Here is a 21,189-nt window from a genome sequence, read left to right as displayed (position 1 = left end):
CTCTATCCATGTGAATCAATTTTCCACTTACTAGAGAATTCAAGAATGGGGTCAAGTCTATGTGCTGGGTAGTACAGAGAAAGAGTTGACAGAAATCAAACACTTGCAAGACAATGTGCTTATGCTGTGAACATGCGCTAACTTCAAGAGGAATGCTCACTCAAGGTTAGCTGAGGACAGGGTTTTTCTATGCTGACTAGCCTATCTGGATAGCTAGGAGTGCTAGGGTCAGAAAAGGCTTTGCCAAAGTCAGGCTACTTGACCTTGAGCCCAGAGGGTAAGGCAGGTCATGGAAGCAGACACCCCATCAAAGGGAGGTGGATGTGAGAAATTAGGCCCTGTTTTTCTAAGATCCATGTGATTAAGGCATGGGGTGCAAGAGGAAATAAAACCGGATAGTCGAAGAAGGGACAGGGAGAAAAGATGGGCCTGTGATATAGAGTGATTATCCCAAAACACAAGGTGCTTTAGGCATACTTGAGTTAGGACTAGCCTCAGGCTTCAGTGGGGAGGGCAGAAGGGGAGAGACGGAAGGGGACTGAAGTGAAGGCAGAGAGAGCAGTTGAGAAGCAGTGACACTGATCTAAGCAAGACCTTCTGAACTTCACATATAGGAAGGACCAGTGAGGCAGAAGGAAGGAGAGAGCTGATAGGACTGCAGAGGCTGTGTCAGGTGTGATGCAACCAACTGGATATCAGGCAGAAGAGACAGAAGCCACCCAATTGTGCTGGGTTTATGATTCTGAATTTAATGTTAGTGTGGACAGAAGACTACCAAGCCAAGGCTAAGCCCTTGGTTTGAGAACAACTCAGGACAGAAGAAAGTGTCTCAATCTCCCAGACACTCTCTGGGTAGATGCCTGCTTTGTGGTAGGAGGACAATCCACAGGGGGATACGATTCTTGAGAAAGACACCTTCTGCATTAAGTCTTGTGATTCAACTGGGAGATTCGTGACAAAAACAAAACATCAACCAGAATGAGGTGCCAATAACCTTGCACCTGTCAAGATTTGGACAGTCGACAAAGACTACATTCTGGTGTGGTTGATCTGGTGTTAGAGTCTGCCCTGCTAGAGTTAGCCCCATGACCACAGGAGCAGCCCAACAGAAGAACTGAGGAGGGGTTCTCTGCACCTTCTCAGACGTGGTGCCATACCACGACTGCCTCTGCCTCTTCCGCTGGCCCTTACCATAATTATGGCTGACTATGCAGGGACTCCTACTTATCATCTCACAAATGAAATAGCTAAGATCAGAAAGGATGAGTGACTTGTTCAAGATCCCCAGTTTTAACAACAAAGTTCCTTCCAGGTGAAATCTTTCTCCAGAGCCCATCTCCTTGAGAAGGCCTGGCCAAGAGCAATGACATGGCCAATGTTGGGAATTTAGATCTCCCCCGGGGGGACCATCTTTAGAGCAAGCATGGTGCTGTTCTAAAATCTGAAGGGTGCTGACCTTCATACTGGACACTGGAAGTGTCCTGTTGGGCCCAGGGGTCCCAACCACTCTCTTGAGACTCAGCTGAGATAAAGGAGGGATTCTGAGCGGAGATATCCTTTCTGCCATGGCAGACTCGGGCTAGAACTAGTCCTTGCAGTTGACATGTTTCTTATCTGATTCCATTGCAAACTCGAGCCAATATATCATGGACAAACATCCAAACCTGGCCAGAAAAGATTTTTATTTTATTTCTCTCCATGGAAGTGTTCCTGCCTACTCCTTTGAGGATGACTTTAAACCTTTACACGCAGCTGTGGCAGGCAAACACACCTCCAGACACTGCCGCATGTACCCCAGGAGCACAATGGCATACTGCAGGAACCACTGCTCTGTGCACACACGTCTCTGCTCGCCCACTAGGCAAAAAGGGCAGTAGCACAGGTTTTCACCTTTAGATCTGTGCTCTCTCAAGCTGCAGTCTGTGAGCTACCTGAGCAATGGAAATTCCACCAGTGTGATGGAAGAACTAAATTGCAAAACTTATTTAGTTTCAACGAATTGGAATTAAAAAAACCCAAGCAGTGTAAACTGTTTATTCGTTAAGCATGGAGTTTTATCTTTATAGATCATATTTCATTTTAACCACTGAAGACTTAACATCTGAAATGGGAAGTGCTCTAAGTGCAAAAAAAATACACCAGATCTCAAACGACTTTCTAGCAAAACCAAAACAAGCAACAACAACAAGACCTCCCCACCAAAACAAACAACAACAACAAGAAGACAGTAAGAAATATCCTTCCCCAACAGGTTTAAAAATATTGCATACACATTAAGATGATGGCATTTTGGCTAGGTTGGGCCAAGGAAATTTCATTAATTTCACCTGCATCTTTTTTCCCCTTCAAATATGTCTCTAAAAGTTTTAAAATTATATGTACCTCAAATCCCATTTCTCCTGAACAGTTACACTCTGGGAGTTTCAACTGGGGATGACTGTGCCCACAGAGGTACCTGCACATACTTACTTGGTTGTTAGAGATGGGGATGACATGCCACTGGCACCCAATGGGTAGAAGCTAAGCATCCTACAGTGCACAGGACAGTTCCTCAACAAAGATTTATCTGACCCTACATTTCAAATAGCACTGAGGCTGACAAACCTTACTCTAGAATAGGAATTCCTCAGGAAGGCAGCCAGTGAATCAGGGAGACCACAGGCACTTGCTGCAGTCAGCTGGTCAAGGAAGTTGGAGCTATAGCACTTAATTTTCATGATGGCTCTGAAAGGTAGGTTCAGAGGAGAGAGATAACTTCCCTAGGATCCCCAGGCTGGACAGTGGCAGAGCTCTAACCTCAGTCTCAACCCACTCTGAATGCTAGCTTGTACCTGGTTCATGATGTGGTGGCCAACACCACTCTCTGAGTTGGCACTTCTATGAAAGGCGGCTACCTGTGCTTACAGTCTGATATCCCCACCCCTCAGATCTGAGCATGTATTATTTATATCAGTTATTATTGCCCCTGGGGCACATGAACAAAACACCCTTTGAAAGGGGCAGCCTACTCAAAGAGAAGCACTCGCAGGCATCTTACCCATCAAACAGAGCTGAGAAAGCCATGGGTATAAATGGAACACAATGAAATAAACCTGTCAGAGGAAGAACATTCCGATGACTCAGAAGGTTAAGAGGTAAGAACGAATGTGCCTGCTATGAGATTGGCTCTGTTTAAAAAAAAAAAAAAAACAAACCATGATCTGACTGGTTGACTTGAGTAGAGCCTACAGCACAATGGTCTTGCAGCAAACAGCGCTGCTCAGACACATTCCTGAGAGGCCTCACGTTGCCATAAGTCTGGATTGGGAAAGGGTGGTGAGAGTCTCTTTCCCCTGTTTGTCCATCAGCAGCTCCTGCCTCCCCTAGGAAAGCTCGAGTCAAGCAGGCCTGTGACAGCGCATGCCTGAGGACTGACACGTAGCATTTACTGCTATGTGCTGCTCTGACCCAGGACACCCTCCTGGACTCTCAAATTCAATCTTTAATGTGACTATGTGAGGTGTGATAATTAGTTTTATCGCTGAAATAGGGTCACATAACCTTGATTAAGTTCATATGAACTGGGCCCAGCACCGTGGCCTCGCGGCTAAAGTTCTTGCCTTGAACGTGCCCCGGAATCCCATATGGGTGCCGGTCCTAATCCCGGCAGCTCCACTTCCCATCCAGCTCTCTGCTTGTGGCCTGGGAAAGTACTCGAGGATGGCCCAAGACTTTGGGACCCTGCACCCGCATGGGAGACCTGGAAGAAGTTCCAGGTTCCCGGCTTCGGATCGGCATAGCACCTGCCGTTGCGGCTCACTTGGGGAGTGAATCATCAGACGGAGGATCTTCCTCTCTGTCTCTCCTCCTCTCTGTATATCTGACTTTGTAATAAAAAAATAAATAAATCTTTTTTTAAAAAGTTCACATGAACAGGCAGTAGCTGAGGAGAAACTCCTTTGGTGTTGGCAGTTGAGATCTTGTGGCCCATGAAAGACATCATGAGGTCTTTGTCAGGTCTCCTTTCCTGGTCTGGGGCACTTATTTTCAGCTACAATGAGGGCTGCCTGAAAATGCTCACAGCTATCTCCCTCCCTGGAGAAGGACCACCAGGCAAATGGGAACCACTGCCCCAATAGCTCATACAGCTTGGTGGCAACCCGAAGCCACTAGCGACTCATGCCTTGGTACAAATGCCTTGGTACATAATCCACTCCAGAAACCTCTGCGTGCGGACTCAAGATGATGCAGGTCTCTGTATGGCCCCTTAGCCCTGTCCCTTGTCCTAGCCCACCTCTCTCTTTCTCTCTTTCTCTCTCTCTTTCTTTCTTTCTTGAATATTTCTCAATGGATAAGCAGCATAAAAAATCTCCATAGGAGACACACTACCCTGGGAATCTAGCCTATGATATTGCTTAACAGAGATGTGTCCACATTTGGGAAACACAATGGACTGGATGGATGTAGCAGCAGCCCAAATCAAGTCATCACTGCCTATGGCACCCTCTTTGCCCCATGGTAAACTGACCAATCAGTGGTATCAGTGGCAATTATAGAGAAGACCACTGCTTGATCAAGACCTTTAAGAGAGGTGACAACTAAAAAGTTGACATCTCCAAGAACTTTCTAGTGAGCAGAAAGGTCACATTTGCTGAAGAGATTTCTAGGTCAACATTTTCTAGTTAAAACAATTTTTTTTTCTTCTGTTAGGGTCCCACGGTAGGTAGAGCATGGACGGGCTCTGCATCCTTTGAAGAATGACATGTATTTATCTGAAGTAAGTTCTACCTATGATGGGCTTGAGGAAAGAGATGATTATTACTTCCAAATACCTGTGCTAGCCCGACCACATTCATACCAGCTTATTCAGTGCCTACTAGTTTGTTTAGTCTCAGAAGACAACTATAGAGAACTTGGTGTACATAGTCTACAAAGCAAGTGGTTCCTCACAGGATAGGACTGAATGCAGCTATTCTTACTTAACTACAGGAAGATGGAGTTTGATTATTTGGAAGGCACAGAATAAATGGTAGATTTGCCATCCTACAGCCACCTCTGTGGATTTCCTTACCACAGATTTGGTAGGCCAACTTCTTCCAACCTTAGCCCACATCTCAGTTATCACTTTCCCTGTGAGTTACTCCCTTAGTTCCATTTGTTTTATTTTATTCTAGTTTGAATATCTTACAACTCTCCCATGTATAGCAACACTCACAGTTGAACATTTATTGATGTAATTTTTTTGATCAGTGACTACTTCCCCTCAGGAAAAGGCACAGAAACAGGTCTTCCCTTGTTCGTAATTTTGTCTGTCAGTGATTGCACAATTGCTGGCACATCATAGGCTCTCAGTAGGCATCAGTACAATGGATAAATGGAAGAGAGGGTGAATGCATAGAGGGATGGATGGGCTTGTTGGTGAATGAATGGGTAGCATGGAGGGACCGCCAGTTCCTCTTTGGTGCACTTGGCCAGGAGGACTCACTGAGTATGAGCCACTCTCACTCCCTTCCCACCCACCCAGGGCTCTGGTGGTCACCTGTAGTGAGGAGGCAGAGTGGAGTCCCCGGGGTCACCTGGGCGCTGCCCATTGGTGCTGACCACAAGGAAGCCAGTCCCCAGGCAGCATGCAGAAGAGGAGAAAAAGAAACACATGAAAACGTGTGGTACGAAAAAACAAAACTGTAATATTTGTGGCTCTGAAGAGCTCACACTAAACAGCAAAAGAACATCATGCTCTAACTAAATAGGGCGTGAAATAGATCTTTAAAATGATAGCACCTGCAGAATGCCAGGTACTCTGCTAGGTGTTTCACACAATGTCATAAAGGATTCAAAAAGCTCAGAAAGGTCACCATGATGGTAAATGAACCTGCCATTGCCTCACACAAAGTTCATCTCCTCTACTCTCTCCTCCCCTCTTTAGTTGTGCCACCCATGTAGTTTCTTAGTCACCCCTTTCTCTTCCCTTCTCCTGACTGCTCACTTCTGCTCAATCACTGGACTCTCAGAAATACTCTGAAGTTATCTCCTTTTCTGAATGTCATTCCTACTTAATTCAAACCATTCTTGTATCATTACATAGCCTTCCATCTGGTCTGCCCACCTCCCTTCTTGCTCTCCTTCAACCTACTCTCCACCCTTTAGTTGAAACGCATCAGTGTCCTCATGGTCCTCAGGATACCTTTCAAATCCCTTATCCCAGCTCACATATCCTCAGCAATAACTCCCCTGCCAGACTTTGTTCTCATCTCTTACCATCCCATGACCAAACCTGACTCTTTCCCAAGCACAACAAGCAGCCTTCCAACTCATCAGTTCTGCCTACTTCCCAGCCCACAAGCCCAATGTAGGTTGGTCACTGCATGAGACACACTTGCTCCTGCTTCCTCCCCTAGCAGACAATTGCTAATCCTGCAGGTATTTAGTATCCTTTCATTCTGGGGGGGGGGGGCATTCACATTTCAGTGAATCTGGGACAACTGCTCCTTTTTCACACCGTGATCTTCCACTTCCAGCTGCCATGAACTCAACACACTGTATCAATAACTTCTCATGAATTCTTGAGTGTCCCTGGAGGTGTCTCATTCATGAGTGTACTCCTGTGATCTTGTATTATACCTAACACACAGTAAGTACTCACTCCATATTTGTTGAGACATAATGAGAGTAAATGAAGAGATATTAAGTCAGGAAAATTCATAAAACTTGTGCAAGGTCATAAAACTAGTAACTGGAAAAGGCTGTGCTCTTTCACCTGCTAGTTTACTCTGCAAGTGGCTGCGAAGGTCAGGGCTGCACTGATCCAAAGCCGGGAGCCAGAAGCCTTTTACAGGTCTCCCACATGGGTGAAGAGTCCTAAAGCTTTGGGACTCTCCCAGGCCACAGGCAGGGAACTGAATGGAAAGTTGAGCAGCCAGAATATGAACTGGTATCCAAAAGGGATCCCGGTGCATGCAAGGGAAGGATTTAGCCACTGAGCCATTGCGCTGGGCCCCTGGTTTACCTTGCTTCCACATTCCAGCTGTTTTAAGCCACCCACTTGCATCTCTACAGAACTGGATACATAGGGTTGGAAGATACCATTTGCTTGGACAGAGCCTGCAAGCTTATCTCATGACTCACCCACCAATGCTCAGAGTTTTTATCCAACACAGCATCCTTATGCAACTGCTGAATAGAAGATACATCATCTTAAAGCATCACAATGGGGAACTTGACCAGCAGTCATACCATACGATTTAATCACCAGCTTACGGGGATTGTACTACTCCTCCCTTGACGGTCCAGGGAGCTTGGCATTTTCAAAGCAGAAAGTGGGAGGTCAACACACCACAGATTTGGAGGCCAAATCTAGCTCCGACTGTGTTCTATGTGGCTAGGAATAGCTTTTCCATTTTTCCATAATTAGGTAAAAAAAGAAGAGTAATATTTTGTGACACATGACAATGATATAAAATGCAAACTCTGATGTCTATAAGCAAAGTTTTATAGGGACACAGATGGACTCGCTTTTAGATGCATTATCTATGGCAGCTTTTGTGCTACAATGACAAAAATTGAGCTGCTGTGACAGAGAACATAAGGTCTGCAAGGCTGAAAATATTTACTATCCAGCCGTTTATGGAAAACTCTGCTAACCTCTATTCTGAGTGGCTATTTTTTAAAATCTTTTTTTTTCCCCTGAACATTTTGAGGTAGAGAAGATAAGGCTCCCTGGCCTTGCTTCAGAACAAGAAACAGAAGGCATGAGAGAAGAGATGAATCACCGTCCCTGCTCGGCTTCTGCCAGCAGCTCCCAAACAGGTCTTGCGTTCTGCAGCCTTGGCGGTCTCAGTCCCTCCGTCGCTGTCCACTGTCTACGCTGCGGTCATGGTGTCCCTTCACCAGAAACTGCAGTTCATGAGCCCAGGAACTCCCACAGTCTCTGGACATCATTCCTTGATCTACTATGGAACCCTGCAGAGTCCTGCGGAGCTGGTCCTGCCACCGTCAGCATAACCTTGACTGTTCGTCAGTTCACCTGGCGATAGTGACATGCTAGTCACCATTCCTGCGCCTTCATCCCATTCATGTTCAGCAGTAAGCTAACTCGCTATCAGCGATTCGTGCGTCTACGACCTCAGGGTGGCTTTCTGCCTTCCTCTCCAACCTTCTTCAACATGATAACTGCCATTCTTCTATCGAAGCTTGTCTCAGGGACCACACACCATGAGAGGGTTAGTTTACATTTCCCTTGTCTGTGTTCCAGTGATGCCCTGAATTTATCTTTACCATAGCTCTTATCATCCTGGATTAATAGATCTATTGGTCAACTCTTCCATTAGCTGCTGGCTGTTCAGTACTTATGATAAGGCAAGAATTATATTCAGAATTTTATAGCTCATTAGGTTCAGGCAAAAATGAACTTTTTAAACTCTTGGGAAATGAGGGACACTTTTTTAACACTAAATTGCATTGAATAAATATTTACTGAAAACTATGAGTATGTGAAATTGGCTCAGTATTCTGTACTTAGTAACTGTGCCACTTGTATAATAATAAACATTTCTAAGTTCATGCCTTTTCCCACTTGTAAAGCAGGGGGGAGGGTAACACTAGTTTTATACTGACATTATTATCAGGATTAAATAGAGAGTAGCTAAAGCCTTTATTGGGCTGGCAGGCCAAGAAAAGGTGTTCTCCTTTCTCATGTCTCTTCCAGGACCACAGCCCATGTGGCACTTGGCAGTCATGCTCACTTGCCAGGAGATGGAAAAGACGAATATTTGGACATATGCAGGGATGGGCATGAGAAGAGGTTGCTAGTGGGTGGAGAGGCAGCTGAGTAGCTACGGGCAGATTACGAGTCTCAGCAGAATATGAAGTAAACAGAAATAGGAAGAGGCCTTCTATGCGAGGTCCATCATCCTGGAGAGGACCAGTGCTTGTAAGTCAACCTGTAGTCAGGTGTCATGTGACTAATTCCCATCAAGGCCATAAAAGGCATGAGTCACTTCCAAGTGAAGTATTTAAGATCCTAGTTATTGCCCTTGGGGTTTTTCTTCCTCTACCCTGGTGTCTTTGAGGCCATACTTATATTCTAGACAGACAACAAATAAGCCCTTGTGATATTAAGCTAATGAGATTTTTGGGACCGATTTGTTATTGCAGCAGAGCCTAGTCTATCTTGACTTATCCAGTTAGAGAAGAGATAGATGTCTTCTTCCTCTCATCAAATATTCCAGGCATGATTTTTGTTTTTTGCAGCAGCAGCAAGACTCATGACCTTCCTCTTACTGAAGCTTCTCAGCCACATTCTGTGCTATGCATTTGTGACTGGGAATATTGAGACCATGAAAGTAAGAATGTGGAGTGCAGGGGCCAGCCCAGTGGCTCACTGGCTAATCATTCACCTCCAAGTGCTGGCGTCCCACATGGGTGCCAGCTAATATTTTGGCTGCTCCACTTCCCACCCAGATACCTGCTTGTGGCCCAGGAAAGCAGCAGAAGAAGGTCCAAACCCTTGGGACCCAGCACCTGACGGTGAGAGGCCTGGAAGAGGCTCCTGGCTCCTGGTTTCAGATCGGTTCAGCTCTGGCCACTGTGACCATTTTGGTAGTGAACCAGCAGATTAAAGACCTTTCTCTGTCTCTCTTTCTCGCTGTAAATCTGATCTGCCTTTCTAATAAAAATAAATAAATCTTAAAAAAAGAAAGTAGAGTGCAGGAACTATTAGTTCAACAGAATATCTTCCTGCCCTGTGGAGTACAACCCATACGGGAGCCGGTTCATGTTCCAGCTGTTCCACTTCCCATCCAGCTCCCTGCTTTTGGCCTGGGAAAGAGTGGACAGTGGTCCAAAGTCTTGGGACCCTGCACCCACACGGGAGACCTAGAAGAGGCTCCTCACTGCAGGCTGTTCTGGCCATTTGGGGAGTAAACCAGTGGATAGCGAATCTTTCTCAGTCTCTCCGCCTTTCTGTAAATCTGCCTTTCCAATAAATAATAAATAAATACATACTGAAAAAATGATGTGGAGTGCTAGCAACTTCCTTCCTGAGTTCTTTCTTGTCTAAAGAAATGAATGTTGAATGCAGTGAGGTACTGCTGGGCTACAGATGGCCTTGGAGCAGACAGCCTTGAAGATAAACTAATTTCTTGGTTTATTAACTTCAATATGTTGTGGAAGTGAAGAAAGTTGTGGGCTTCTAGAGCTATCTCAGCTCCTGCTCCAGATTCAAGTCTTAACTCAGATACCAGCAAACAGAGGCCTAAGACGACCACACTCTCAAAATAATATTACAAATGAGTATTTGAAAATGGCTATGTGAAGAGGGGAAGAAATAGAAGACAGGGTCCATCGTCTCTCACATAGCTATTCTTATATTATGATGAAAAAATCCAAAATCATGCCTTGAGATCAGACACGAAATACAATTCTTAGGGACCTGGAGCTTTTTATTGAAACCCACAGAGCCAAAATGGCATGATTTTTTTTGAGAAGGGATAATAATATTGGTTGCCATTTCATTAAGGAATGCATGTCGACCTGTACTTCTACCACACATCATAATATCACGCCAGCACACAGAGCCCTGTGTGAATTTTTGTCAACCTAGGTTACTCTCACTGGAACACAGTGTTAAGATCTTATTAGTTGGGATTGAATGCTTCATTTCTCAACTTTATGCCTAGGTGATACCAAATTTTTCAATTCTCTAACTCTTGAATTACAAAACTCCTCCTTTTCCCTTTGTAAGATGAAAAGTGCTCAGTAACAGATCTGAGTTAAAGGCAGAAGTCTCGAGTGCTTGGTAGGTAATTTTCATTTTCTAATTTAGAGGGATAGGGTGGGACTCCCCAGGTACACACTACAAGAGTGAGAGCTGATCTGGGCTGTTATTCCTGGATTTCATTGCATCAGCTTTTGTCTTCCTGAGGATGGTAGGGGAGAATAGGATGTGTGTGTGTGTGTGTGTGTGTGTGTGTGTGTGTGTGTGTGTGTGGAGGGGATGTAGCTTGAGAAAATCCAGAGGAGGATGTGGGGAAAGGACAGAAGCAGACTAGGGAGTTCTGCCTGCTATTGTAGTAAAGAACACGTTAAACAAAGCACTGGTATCTTTAAAGGCAATTTTAGTTTGTTTTTATGGTGCTCTTTTGATATAGCTCTTTCTGGCACTCAAAACACTTTCAGAAAGATCTATAGTATGACATTAGTCTTTTAGGATTTAGAAGACATTGGGTGAGACCAAAAGAGGCCACTGAAGTTCAGATTCTCAGCCTGCAAAAGTTATCCTGCTGGACGTGGTATAGAACGATAGCACTGCCTCACCCCAACCCACCAAATATGCTGACCGTTCTCCTCTAAAAGTTTGAGACTATTTATAAAGGTGAAACAACAATCGGGAGTTTTCCAACAGACTATTTCACTATCACTGTTCCTCTCACAACCAGTTCTTCCATATGGACCCCACTCTAACTTCCATAGCTAGATTTGGGCCTGGTATGGTCCTGGATTCCTCTTGAAATTGGTGAGCAGATGGTGAGGAAAAGACAAGGCCATCACCCAAGGCTAGCAAATGTAAAAGCAAATTCCTATTGACACGTGTTACATATGATCAGCAGAAATCCGTTACTGTTTGACAGGATCTTAAAGTAACCTAGTGCTGAAAGCTGGGCCAGAATCAGGCCTTTCTCCTCTGCTTCTCTGCTTTCTATCTGCTTGAGTCTTTTCAACAATGGATGATATAGAGCATTGTAGAAGAAATGACTGGCGCCTGGGGCTCTGACGTTTGTCCTCAAGAGAACGGACCTGCATTTAGTAGGTCTGGCTTCCCAGGTCTCACACGCGATAATGGAGAAGGAAGGAAGTTCATTGCTTATCATCTATTATCTTCCTGAGCTCTTAGTAGAAGGAATTCACAATCCCAATTTTGAAAGTGACGCTAAATATTTGTCCATGGTCAAAGTTTTGGAGTCAGGATTTGAGTGTAAGCATAATTCATTTGTTAATATTCCATGCAGCATCTCAAGGAAGCTTTACATCTTGATACGACACAATCTTCCCTACAGAATTAGATCACTGTGGGGTGAGGGTTTCCTAGTGGATGATCCGCACATCTCCACTCCTGTGGCTTGTACTCTATGGGTAAGGAGGCCATGGACAACACAACGCTCCCCAGAATGTGCCCCAATCTTAGCACCTGTACAATGAGGACATCTCACTGGCGAATGACTACTTATTGTCTGCCAGTCCCTGCAGGAGTGTGAAGCCATTATGGGGATAGGAGAGAAATATGCTGGATGGAATACTTTACTTCAGGTTTAGCTCTTAGAAAAAGAAGGCCTATTTACAGAAGAGCATCAGCCATACCTTTTGCCTATTGCTGTTGGGACAATGGTTTTATTCCATTAGTACCATCCGGGAGAACAGAGCTATTGGTAACACCGACCCCTTATCTCATGCTTCATTATTCAGAAGTTCAGCTTTCAGCACCTACTCCAAGGGGGTTGTTTTAATGGGATCGTTAGCAAGTGTTTACTAGATTAAAACTGTGGCTGTCTTCTGCAAAGCAACTCGCAAATGGCTTCATGGGTTTTTGGATTTATTTTGTCTCAATGACTCGGCTCTGTTTGCAAATCAAATCAAAGCTGATTTTTCTAACTGCCACTCCAGTGCACCCAGCAGGGAGTCTGGAGAGCCAGCTGTGTTCCCTTGAAGGTTAGTGCCAGAGACAAGAGTGAGGCTGCCTGCTGGTGGCCAGAGTGGTTTCAACCAACAACAGGAAGAAAGCAAGCAGGTACCTGCTTGGCTCCGACCAAGGCAAGGGGAGCTGAATAAAGCGGCCAATTTTATTTTCTAGAAGGAGAAATGGTAAGATCTGGATGTCTCAAGTACTGATAGGCAAAACTAATGGGCCAACTTGAATGCATAATATTGGGTTTTATCCAATGGAAGTATATGGAAGTGACCACAAATCACTAAGGGAATTGTGAGATTCTTGTGACAGCAGGTACCCAAGCAGAGATTGGCTGTGCTTTTAGTTACTGAGGGGTACAGGTGCTACAATTCATCCTGTACCTACAGTATGTTTACTCCTACCTTCCAAGAGGATAGCCCTGACAGGGAGCTTGCGTTGAAAAAAATAAAATCATGGAAGGATAAAGACTGGCCCTCTATCCATCTATCCATCGATTGACCTACTGGTTGACTGAAGCATCTGTGCACCCATTGATCCATCATTCAGTAAAGCACCCATCTATCCATTGGTTCACCCATTCATCCATCCATGAAGATCCATTCATGCCCCTTCATCAATGTGTAAATCCGGCATATTTTTTTTCTTGAGGATGAATGTGCACTAATATCTGAGACACAACAGTGCTCAAAATAGGAACAGTCCTGGACTTCCAGGACTTCCAGTCTAGCACGGAATCATATATTATATAGTTCGGCCAAAAAAAGTCCCTATATGGCTGTAAGTTGTGACATGTGCTATGAAGGAAAGACCAGAACATAAAGAGGAATGGGAAACATTGGGGATTTATGACAGACAAAAGCTCAGGTTGGTTTTCTGAAGAAGTAACATTGGAACTGTTGTCTAGATGCTGATCTGTGAAGGACATGTCTAGCAGTCTAAGGACTTTAGATAGAGGGGCCAGGAGCAGTGAAGGCCCTGAGGTTAGGAGGGACTTCATGCATCTGAAGGGCTGAAAGGAGAGCAGTGAAAAGGATGGAAAGTCCGCGGGAGGCTTGAGGTTTGCGAGACTCAGATCACAGAGACAAGCCTGGTGACAGCAGGCCCACGGGCAAGAGAAAGCAGAAAGATGAACAGATGGCTGGGTATATGGAGGGAGGTAGGGGAAGAGTTAGACAACCCGGAGACAGAGTGGGTAAGAGTTTTGATGGAACTGGGCATCAGACTCCCAAAGACGAATGCCCTGGTGTGGTTCCAGACCTGAGCGACTCCATCAGAGACAAATCTGTTCTTGATTTCCTCTGTCCCAGCCAGAAGCTCCCTCATCAGCTCCCTCATCAGCTCCCTCATCAGCTCCCTCATCAGCTCCCTCATCAGCTCCATCATCAGCTCCATCATCAGCTGCAGCTGATGATGTATATCTTCTATCAGATGGGATAATACATCTTACACTGGGAAGCTTGTTTTCTCTTCTTGAGCTCCAACACTTCTGAGGTCTACGTGCCTTACGCAAGCTCTTAGAGGCTTTATCTTCCCCACAATTATGTATGCACATGAACATGCTTAGTTTCCATCTTCAACCTGAGGCAGAGGTGGAGCTCCTCCCTTGCCTTCCAAATGTCGGACAAACACTGCTGAATGGATCTGAATGCTTTTTCCCCCTTTCTTTGCCCTTTCCTGCACTTCCAGTTTTAATGAGAAGTACAAAACCTCATTTAAAAATGGATGCTTTTTCGCTCCCTCCTTAACTCTCTACAGTTCTCCCTTCAAAGACTGGGTAACATCTTCTTTGCAAACCAACACTTACTGCTTATTTACTCATTGGCTATGGTTTCCTCACTCCTGCTCTGAGCAAATTTATACCCAGGGTTTGCGTGGACTATGAAAAGAATTTTGCAGTGTTCATTAGCTCCTGGATTTGAGACAATTTCATTAGACTTTTGTTGTACCTCAGACCAAGGCATGAATGTCCCAATGTCCCTGTTGGTACCACACTCAGCTCATCACCTCTTGGGTTTGTGTGCTGTAACCACTGAGACTACTGTGGTTAAGGGCTTATGCCTGTGGCTTTCTCACGAGACCTGGCCAAGGCCTGGGGTGCCACTTCTCTGAGATCTCCTGAGACTGGAAGGGAAGGGCAAAAAGGGGACAGATGTGAAAGCCTGATGGGCCTGGGGAGGAGACACAAACCCCGAGCTGCTCATCTCAAGGCAGCAAAGGTTAGAGCCATTAGCACGCCACTCAGATCTTGTCTGTATTTGACTTCACCTAAGGAGAGGCTCCTGGTCCATTTCTCCCCACGCTTTGTTCCACTTCCTTCTCTCACTCACAGATCTTCCTGAGATCCCTCCCTCCATCATGTGGATCCAAATCTCTGCCTCAGCTCTGCTTCAAGGAAGCCTGTCCTGCAGACAAGGCCCCATCTGACCGTTTGTAGATCAATTCCAGCCCCTGTTTATGACTGAACTCTCATTCCAAGTCTTCACTGAGAAACAAGGTGAAAGTGAATGTGAGTTCATGGCAGGGATCACAGCCCCCACCAGTGAAAGACTGGCCTTAAAGTTTTATAGGTGAGTCTGTCCTGATTACACAATCAATGCTATTACCAGCAGATACCAGCTCCCCCCAGTCTCATAGCTGTGCTCTGGATGTCAAGGTCTGCCTTGAACTACAACAAAACTGATGCTTCTCTTTACACCCCCCGCCCCGCTGTGATATGTGAATCTACTCTAGACGTCTTCTGCATATACAGAGTCCTGGCTCCTCACATGGGGCTAGGGACATGAATCCTCTTGCCATTGGAGCTTCTGACTCAATTGCACCCTTGCTCTGGGTCCTAAGTTAATTCCCAATGTTAGCTGAGAAGGGATCGGGAGGCATGCAGTCTTCTAAACCACCCAAGTGAACAGGGATCACATGAACACCTACACACCAGGGGCCTAGGAATCTGGCACATGGCTGCTTCGGTCCCCATGCAGTACACCATACCAGAAGGATGATGAACACAACTGTATCACTATCAGTTATAACCATCTACTTAGCGTTTGTTCCCACACTAGATATAGTTACCGTAGAGGACAGAAGCCATGTCTACTGGGAAACCCACAGTTCTATCAGAGGGCTAAAGAAGCTCAGTACATGGAAGGAAATACTAGTCATCAGTAAGAGTAACAACCATTTTTTCCCAAAATGCTATTGCAGGTAACAAATAACTTTTACGTGACAATAGGATTTGATCCTTAAAGCAAAGCAGAGGGTATACATCTTTGCCACCTTGTTCAGTTTCTAGAGCTAATTGCCAAACAGTTGGTGTGTATTTGTGAGTGTGTGTGTGTGTGTGCTCTCTTACACCACTGTAAACCTGAAACCAGACACAGTGGGAAATATTTACACTCCAAAGATAAGCAAATAGGGTGTTTTGTCCTCTGTAGAATAAACAAGAAAAGTCTACCCAGCAGATCACAGGCACAAGGTGTGTTCAAAAGTGTTTTGTGGGTGACTAGACAGAGATGAAACAGACCCTGCAGCCAAGTTTTAGGGTGACTGAGCAGAGATGCTGATGTTGAACACATGTACTCATTTCGACAAGTATGTTTCAAGTGTCAAGCTATGTGCCAAGAACATCTTGCTGTGGAAAATTGAAGAAATTACTGAAAATGTTGATTGATGAAGTTGAAGTGCTCCTCATTTGAGCATCTCTCAGGCAAAAGTGTCTGTCCCCGGGTCCCTGGCACTGTTAGGGCCAACATACAATGCTTCACTACCACATGAGGCCAGAGATCAGTCCTGTTGCCACCGGGTCAGCATGTGTGTGCAGGACCAGCTGACCATGCTCGCCTCCTGCTCAAGGTCTCTTCTATAGAGCATGTGACGCCCTTACCCGAAATAGCCTCACATAGCTTCTGCCACAGAAAGGAGTGAACCTCAGCCTACCTCTGGGACCCCTTCTAGCCAAGCTGGTTCCTGCATCTTATATACATGTAACATCCCTGAGGCTCACACTGTGAATGGTGATACCCAGAGACTCCACTGTGACCACACAGACACTGCTGCTATGTGCACAGGTCCTGTTACAGGTTGGATTTTAGTCAAGCCCTGCCCTCCTCCCTAATTTTTATGTTTTACTCTTAACCCTCAGTGGTAAGGGGGTCCTTGTAGAAGCAATTAAGTTAGGGCATGCTGGAGCAAGATATACCCCCTAATCCAGTGTGACTAGAATTATTATAAAAAGAAGCAAGTGGATACAGATGTGGACATGGGGAAGAGACATGCAAAGCTAAGACAGAGATCAGTGTGATCCTACTGCAAGCTGGGGAATAGCAAAGATCACCAGCAAACCACCAGAAGCTAGGAGGAAGAAACAGAATTGATTCTTCCTCACAGTCCTCAGGAGGAACCAATGCTACTGACACTTGGTTTCTGACATTTGACCTCTATCACTGTGACACAATAACGTATTTTTTAAGCCAATCAGTTTACATGACATGGATACAGTAGTCATAGGAAACCAGTTCAGTTGCTTGCTTTACAATCCTTCAAACTGGGAAGCCCCCGATAGCAGTAAGAGTCAGCAACAGAGGCACTGGAGAGAAGTGAGGGTTCTAGCACACTCTAGAGCCAGATAAGCATCTCACCAAGAGAGACTGCACTAGGAACGGAGATGCAATGAATCCAAATGAATGCTTGGAGGTGTCCCAAGTGCCCAACTGTCCTATTCCCTGGGATCCATACAGCTGGCCACAGATACCAGTTGGACCGTTCAGGTAAAGGACAGGAAAGCATTCAGATGTTTCATCACCATAGCACTGGTGTTGATTCTGACAGGTGATCACATCTTGGGATTGGATATCTGCCAGTGGATCCATGAAGAACCCACCATGGTGACAGAAAAACGGAAGAGCTAGAGGAGAGACTGGTGATCCATCTCTAGGATTCCATATACCAACCCATTGCACCTAAAGGGTTCTTAGCTCCTCCTTATTAAAGGGAATACTGTTTTCATCAAGCATGTCAAGAGGGAATTTGATGCAGTTAGAAGAGAACAGATATATCAGATGTTGATTTCACAGCCTTTAAGCCTTGATTCAGACTTCTCATTGGCAAGGCATGGATTCAGATGATTCTCTGTGATGAGTATCCTTTGAGCAGGGGGCCTGGCATGGCACAGACACTGACTGCATACAGGTCTCTTTCGTTGCTGCATCTCTGCTTTCCTAAAGCATCCCTCTGACTTGATGTGGTGTTGAGAGGCACTAACCCCTGAACCCTGGCAGATAGACATCCTGCATTACCTAGCTCTCTCTGTTCCATCTCCAGTTTCTACTGGTACTTCATTTCTTTAGGGTGAAGTGCTGCTTCTCTTTGTCCTGGAAAGTAAAGTGTGGCTACCTGGAATCTGCAGTGTCCTGATCTCCCAGAACTACTTTGACTTGGCCAGCAGAGCGTTCACAGTCATCCATGCATTCCCACCCTTCTGCACACCCACAGGTGTTCACACTCCACTGAAGATGGTAACCTGAGGATCAAATAGGAGGAGGAACCCTTACGCTAAACAGAGGTAGAGCTCTTCTGCTCTAGTTCTTCACATACCACCCCAATTCTATATGTAATGGTACCCACTCCAGAGAAATTCAGAACGAGGAACCTCTATCTCTAACGACCATGGATCCAGAATTTTCAGAAAAGTACAGCTTCAGGTATTCATATATTAATCCCCATTGTACCTGCTGTCTGTGAGATCAGAGGTTCCCAATTTTTGTTCAGAAAAACACTGCTTTGGGAAGGCTTACAGTACACAGTATCTATAGAAACCCACGCAACTCATGGATGGCATGGGTTTCGACCTCTCCTTTGCCTGCAGGTCAAAAGCTATTGGGGTCATGAGATACCCTAGTGAAGAAGCTTCTCTGTACATTTCATTCCCTCTTCAGACGCCTGTTTAAACAGGATGCTGTAGATACCCTGCTGTCCTGGTTACTGTCCAGAGCCCTGGTGCTACCCAACTGATGGCATTCTTCTCCATGATCTGTTTTCTTCAGTGGGAGAGTCTGCCAAGGACTGTGATTTGTGTCACTTCTGTTTGCAGGCCATCAATTCTCCTTGCCTCACAGAGAGTATTTTATCTCTTTCTGTCCAGCAGCCTGAATTTCTGAGAGAGAACAAGTTAGGGACATGCCAACCTCTATGACTTATATGAAATCAGGGTGACTTCTTATCACAGTGATCCTTTGCAGCTTCTGTCTTCTGATTTGTGCTCAAATGTTGCACTGATTAAAGAGTCGTACATGATAGGTCTCAGGGCACATTTGATACAAACATTGGACATTCTCTGTTACGCGTGCTCTGTCTCGCTCTCTTCCCACCCACATGTGCAAATGTTTTTATTTGTACATAGGCATATATTCATAGAGATTCACGTGTGGGTCACTGTCTTGTTTGTATGTCTTGAAAGAAATTTATGCAACTATGTATTCTGCCAATAAAAGCAGGAAATAGAATCACATTTTGTTGTACATGGGGAGAGTGCTTTGAAAAATACTGACTCTATGACAATAAGATAAACCTAGTTTCTAACCATTCAACCCTGTAATAGGTTAAACGATAACACACCATCCACTGATTTTGCTTTTTTAAAAAGAAAAATAAACAGAAACTTGGACCACTTGAAAGAGGCAATTCAATTATAATTAGGAAAACAAAAGTGATGAGCCTGAACAAAGTTGCCTTCATTTTGGGGGGATGAGTGTTGAAAATGCCAACTACATAACAATGCAATGTTTGTGTTCTCATTATTAAAGGCACAGACACTAACCACCTCATTTTTGAAAGCTGTGTAACAACTGGATAAAGTATAAAACTCAAAACGTGGGTCAAAGACATTTCAAAGAAAAATATTCACAAAAAACCAAAAACATACAATTTCAATAAAATTATACTATCAATCCATTGGTACATGTCCTAGTTTATCTATATGTCTGTCTGTCTTTCCAGCCATCCAGTAATCACGTTACGAACTCTCACTAGGCTGTGGGCACAGTTTTACTCATTGTTGCCTAACATTTTGCTGTGTGACTAGATGAAAAAAATTTATAAATGATTAAAGAACAAATGCAGACAAACAAGGACAGACCAACATACCTTTTGTAGCTAGACGGACACAGTTAATTTTGGTTTCCTGTGGATCAAAAAAAAAAAAGAGGCACCAGTTAATTAGCTGTGGGTTACATAAAGTTGTTACATAAGGAAAATATACATATATATTTGCATATATATGCATGCATATTTTAGGCATAATTTAAAATTTATTTTTTCCATTTTCTCTCCCATTTGAATTGCCTTTTAATTCCATTTCTTTATTTCCTCCCAAGCTGGATACATATGTTCTTCTGTTCACTTCCTGGCTCCTACCTCATTGTAAGCCTCTTCCTGCTTTATAAAAACACGTCAAGCAGATATTGCCCAACACCCAAAAGGTTTAATAACAACCTGTAAATGGCATGTTTTGCTATGCTATGCGCTTTGTTCAGTAACAGGAGTCAGCTGACAGAACAAGGGCTTCCATGGGAAATTTTGCTGTGACAAGAATGCACTGAAGGTGCACAAGGAAGGAACACCAAGCGCTAGTCCAGTGTATGTATGAACTGCGGGAGACTCCAACTGCAGTGATCTTGTTCAACTCGTCACCTTGGTTGGGGTCGGGCTCATACTTTGAAAAAATATGAAATGAGTTTATGTGGCAACAAAATCTTTGCTAGGTAAAGTCTTTGGTTACTGCTGGCTCTTCCCCATATCAACAGGATCTATAACTTTGTGTCATGTCTGGGACTTCAGTTACAGCAAACTGTGCTTATGAAGAAAATCATCCTTAGCTTTCACTTCTGGGATCCATTTCCCAGGTGGTCCTTGGAGGTTGGGGGAGATTCCTGCAGACTAAAGTATACCCCCAACAACAATCAATGCAATAAGTAATAAAAGTAGAAACAAAGGATGCAAATGTGTGAGTCATCTAAAAAAAAAATCTCAGGAAGCTAATGCTTCGTTTGCTGCTGCACATTGCAGGTATGTGTTAATCAGGACAGTAAAGGTTGTGGCACAGTAGTAGTAAAGCCCACAGACTCCACTGATTAGAAAAAGCAGAGAATTCTTTTTCAATGTTCTGCTTATGTATTTACTTTCTTAGAAAGGCAGAATGACTGAGAGAGGGGATGTTGGAGGAAGAAAGTGTGGGAGAGAGGAAAGGAGACACCAAGTAAATATAGCTTGCAAAATATTTTGAAGTCCATACATGGTTTCTTCATAATAATAATTTCCATGAACTTTCTGAAGAATGCAGACATGCAAGGACCAGAAAAAAATTGTGCATCCCAGGCTTATTTTGCAAATCCATCTTCCATGAACTGTTGCAGTATCTTGATGTAGCAGCAGCTTGCCAATGCCAACAGTTCAATCCTGTGCTGTGTACTAACTCTTCTAATTGACATTCCTCTTCATAACAATTTCTGAACTAGTTACTAATCTCAAATGCCTCGTAC

The 21,189-nt window shown here is 44.4% G+C and overlaps 1 protein-coding gene across 1 annotated transcript in view; it reads right to left on the bottom strand.

The window, feature by feature from the left end:
* Positions 1 to 21,189, bottom strand: part of PTPRT (protein tyrosine phosphatase receptor type T) — a 937,772-nt gene that overhangs the window by 159,120 nt on the left and 757,463 nt on the right. Inside the window, exons 13-14 of the mRNA XM_058679424.1 lie at positions 19,796 to 19,832; positions 5,519 to 5,575 (exon numbers count right to left, since the gene is read on the bottom strand). Of these exons, the coding sequence (XP_058535407.1) occupies positions 5,519 to 5,575; positions 19,796 to 19,832 (94 nt within the window). The remainder of the gene's footprint in view (positions 1 to 5,518; positions 5,576 to 19,795; positions 19,833 to 21,189) is intronic.

This window comes from Ochotona princeps, chromosome 22 (genome assembly GCF_030435755.1).
Source record: "Ochotona princeps isolate mOchPri1 chromosome 22, mOchPri1.hap1, whole genome shotgun sequence".
NCBI classification, from domain to species: domain Eukaryota; kingdom Metazoa; phylum Chordata; class Mammalia; order Lagomorpha; family Ochotonidae; genus Ochotona; species Ochotona princeps.
Note: the sequence above shows the minus strand (reverse complement) of the source record. Positions and strands in the feature narration are given on the sequence as shown.